We start from the raw sequence: 4,785 nt of genomic DNA on the forward strand, positions 1-4,785 counted from the left end.
AATGATACAGACATGGAACAGGTAACAGAATTCATTTTAATTGGCTTCCAGTTGTCTAGGTCTTTGGAAATCTTTGTTTTTGCTGTGCTCTTAGTAATTTTTCTATTAACACTTGCTGGGAATTTCACCATCATCCTGCTGGTAGGCTTCAATCAATGCTTCCACACCCCAATGTATTTCTTCCTTTGCAACCTTTCCCTCTTGGAGGTCCTTTTTGTCTTGTCTATCACACCCAAAATGTTGATGAACCTTATATCCAGGAACAAAGCCATCTCTTTCCAAGCCTGTGCTGCCCAGTGCTATTTTTATTTCTTCCTTGGAACCACTGAATTCATCCTCATCGCTGTGATGTCCTTTGACCGCTACGTTGCCATCTGCCATCCACTTCGCTATACCATCATTATGAATGGTTGTCTTTGCATTTGTTTGGTCCTATTCTGTTGGATTGGAGGGCTCCTTTCTACCATTGTCTCCTTCTGTTTGATCTTCCAATTATCATTCTGTGACTCAAATCTCATAGACCACTTTTTCTGTGACTATGGTCCAATGATAACCCTTTCTTGCAACGATGTCCACTTCCTTTTGAGTCTAGCCTCCATCCTATCCTCCGTGGTACTCCTCAGCTCTTTGTCAGTCACTGCTATCTCTTACCTTTACATCATTGTCACCATCTTGTGTATGAATCCTACCAAAGGTCAGAAGAAGGCCTATTCCACCTGTGCGTCACACATTATGGCGGCTTCCATCTTCTATGGGAGTGCCATCTTTATGTACTCATTATCTAACGAGGGACGCTCTCGGGATGTCCAGAAAGCAGTGGCAATTCTAACTGCTGTGGTCACTCCATTACTGAACCCTTTTATTTATACCTTGAGGAATGAGAAGGTCAAGGAGACCATAAAGGATTTTCTAAAGAGAAGAAAAATTCCTTAATGAAGAGACTGGAGGGATCTGAAGAGTCTTTCTATCTCCTGCAAAATTGACACTGTTTGGGGTATGCAAGACAATTTGAATGGCAGGCTGATAATTGATGGGCTCTTGATTGTATTTTTTTTTTTTTTTGACACAACATATCTCCATTTAGGAATTAGAATGGCCAAAACACAAAAACATGTCTGACATACTTAAGTACAAACCATACAAATTAAATAAACTATCCATAACAGTTGGTATTTTTCCAGGATTATTCTGGTTCCCATATTGAACATGTCCAACTGTGTTGCTAGTTTTACATAGATTCTCAATCTAGGTTGATGCACTCTCCTTTTACAGTCTTCCCAAGGCAGTCTGAGAAATGTATAGAGAAATTTGTTTTACCTGATAAAGATCCCAAAGTCTCATCTTTAGTTATTAAAAGTTGCCTTCTAGATTCAAGGTCTCAGAATAGGATTATAACCATGAATACTGATTTGAGGTAGATATTTGGCAGTGACCTGGGGATTATTTGATCTTACATTATCTTACTTTTTATTGTGTATTGTTATGGTTAACATGGCCTTTGCACAGATTAAACTGATTCAGCAGTTGCACTGACTCCTGATGACTCATGCCTTAGTTACCTCCTGTTTGGATTGCTGTACTGTGCAGTACATGGGACTGCCTTGAAGAACACTTGGAAGCTGTAGCTGGTCCACCACACAGTGATACAGGCAATTCTTGGCATTCCACATGACGCTTATATAACACCATTGCTCTGTGAGCTGCACTGGTGTGATTCAAGGTTCTGGTTGTCACCTATAAAGCCCTACATGGCATAGGGCCAGACTATTTGCTGGACTTCCTGTCTCCAATTGTTTTTGCTCACCCCACCAGAACTAACAAGATGAGCAAACTCCAAGTCTCTTCTATCAAGCAGTGTCATCTTGCTGGCCCCAGGACTCATACCTTTGTTGTGGTAGCACCTGCCTTGTAGAACAGCATCCTTCCAGAGATCCAGGTGGCCCTGATCCTATTGGCCTTTCATATGGCATTGTAGACTTGATCATTCCCTCAGGGATTTGGGCCAGGAAGCTGAGCAAGTTCTGCTAGTTGATTGTTGCTATGGTTGTTGTTTGCAACTGTAAGTTGAGAATGATATCTTTGAGTTGCACATGTGTTATTCGGATGGTTGGTGTAATTATTATCAGTGTTAATTTTGTACACCATCCAGCATCACTGCTATGAGATGGGCAACCAGATTAATTGTTTAAATAAATAAAGTTTGAAATTCTGTTGCTTCTTTATACTATTCTGGTCCACAATCATAATAAACTTTGTTGTTGAATAAATAGACTATATGTAAACAAAAATTCTGCTCTTTTCTTTCTAAGAATGCTTATAATCTGTAAGTTTGTTCATGGGAATACTATTCTGATTCCAAGTGACATGAACTATCATGAAGCTTTTGAAAGAAATAGATTTTCACCTCTGATATGATGGAATTCATATCTTCACAGGAATGAGACCTAGGGTACTCTTGATTGGCACCTGGTCAGAAAATGTATTGGGAATATCACCCAGTCAGTAGAAGGGATAATGATAGGAACAGAAGAATTACTTTGGGTTATATTCTTGGGTTGGGTTATACATTATATAGTGATGTATGAATCCTTCTATTCCAGACAGGAAATGGGGGAAGAGTTGTGCTAGTCTGTGGCAACATAACAGACATGGAGTCTAGTAGCATTTCCAAGATTAACCAACTTCATTGGAGGAGAATCTTTTGTGAGCAACATCTCATGGTATCAGATAGGTAGAGTGGATTCACTCTTACAGGACTTTAAATACAGAGAATTAAAGGGAGAAAGAGAGGGGAAACAAGGTTGGATGCTAATGGGCCAAGAAGCATTCTTCTAATATATTATAAGTCCATTGTCTTTCTTTGTATGCCCCTCCAAATTCTCCGGAGGGCAAACTAGCCAAACTCTGAGCAAGTGAATAAAGGAACAGAAACTGGACATCAGAGCCCAAAACAGCAACAAGACACAAAATTTCAACTTCCAGGATATTCCATTGTTAACCTCAGGCTAACTGTGGTGGAACAGAAAAACTGTACCCACAGTTCACACATCCTGTAATAACAAAACCAATAAAGTTTTGCTGCTCCCCAAAACTTATACCCCGGTAAAGTTGACTAGTCCTAAAGAAGCTACAAGACTCTGTGTTTATTTTACAAGAGTGGAAATTGAGTAACCTTTTTAGAAATTAGTTGATTCCACATTGCTGTATGAGAATTAGACCTGGGTTTCTAATCTCCTACTCTCAGTTAAGGTTACTGAAGGTCAGAACCAATGAGGAAGATTAATACATTTGCTTCTTTCCTTTATTCCCTGGAAAATTAATTATCAGTAAGAATCTGTAATAGGGAACGTTTGGTCCACAGAGACCTTTCAGTTTACTTTATTTTATTATAGGTGTGAAAGAAATAAAGAAGTAGTTAGGGAGCCTTAGAATGGCTTAATAAGGTTTATATTATACATCATGATGTGTCACCAAATTCCTACAATCCTTTTATATAGTCTTTCCTATGAAATGAATGGCAAGGATCCTGCATAGGTCTGCTAATTTAAATCTCAGTGTGTTGAATCACACTATACAAAAATCAATGAGGGTAATCAACCACAACTAATTAAAGTCTCATTAATTTCAGCGTGTCTATTGTAAATAGAAGTGGAACTTAATCTATCTCAAATTAAGTTACCTTACTTTCACATTATTATCTCTTTTCCTGCAGTTTTATTCCTTACACTTATTTTTGATGGAGTATGCAAAGAATTAAAATAAAAAAACAGTTAGTTACTAGAAATAATTAAATAAATTTACTCTGACAAGAGTAACTGGGAAAGAGTCACCACACTTTCAAACCAGGGAGGTGATCTATATATGTAAATGTCCTCTTATTTCTTGTAATAGAATCAGTCCTCCTAGAAGAGAATGAGGAAAAAAAATATCTATCCACCTTGCTGGTCTGTAGCCAGAAGATCATTGGTCTTGGGCTGGAAAGCTCTGAAGTTGGTTGTTCCACCAAATGAATAAGAAAGATGGCCATAAAAGTAGAGTACTTATGTACCAAAAAATCTTCCTTCCTTCCTTCCTTCCTTCCTTCCTTCCTTCCTTCCTTCCTTCCTTCCTTCCTTCCTTCCTTCCTTCCTTCCTTCCTTCCTTTCTTCCTTCCTTCCTCTGGTAAGTGATTGAACCCACATAAGCTTCAATGGGCAATGAAAGAGAAGAAAAAAGAAAATGAGAAAGAGTTAACAGCTCCTGGTGGTATTTATTTGCTTTAATCTTTTTTGGTACTTCATGAGTTCTGAAGTGTGAAGGAGGCTCAGAGATGTGCCAAAAGAATTTTAAAAACCCTACTTTTATGCAAAAATATCCTTTATGTATTTGATTTATAGTCTCAATTCAGGAGATCAAGGTGGCATACATATAGCTCCTCTTCTCTCCCCACAACATCCCTCCGAGGTGGCTGGGCTGAGAGAGAGGGACTGGCCCAAAGTCATCCAGTAACTTTCCTTCCTGGGTGGATTTGAACCTGGGTCTCCCACTCCTAGTCCAGGAACTTCACCACAATACCACATTGGCATCAGAGTGGGCACTAAAGCATAATTCACTGTGTAAAATCTGAACAGTTTTAACAAAACTGTGTCTGTCCTCCTTCATCCCAGATGCTTAAATACCAGAAGTCTATCAAAGCAATGGAAGTGTGTTGAGAATAAGGTGAATCTCTCCAAGCTAGATCTCTTCAACCTGCTTCAGTCCCAGAATTTAGCACCAGCAGGAGAAAAACTTTGAGTTTAGAAGTCC

The 4,785-nt window shown here is 38.9% G+C and overlaps 1 protein-coding gene across 1 annotated transcript; it reads left to right on the forward strand.

Moving 5' to 3' along the window:
• On the forward strand, positions 1 to 933 carry LOC112541768 (olfactory receptor 6J1-like). The gene has a single exon (XM_025172660.2). It carries the CDS (start codon positions 13 to 15, stop codon positions 931 to 933), a length of 921 nt encoding a protein of 306 aa, XP_025028428.2. The 5' UTR covers positions 1 to 12.
• The last annotated feature ends 3,852 nt before the right edge of the window (positions 934 to 4,785 follow it).

Source organism: Python bivittatus, unplaced genomic scaffold, assembly GCF_059951505.1.
Source record: "Python bivittatus isolate LINGU-HERP-01145 unplaced genomic scaffold, Pbiv_v1 ctg000430_np1212, whole genome shotgun sequence".
Taxonomy (NCBI): domain Eukaryota; kingdom Metazoa; phylum Chordata; class Lepidosauria; order Squamata; family Pythonidae; genus Python; species Python bivittatus.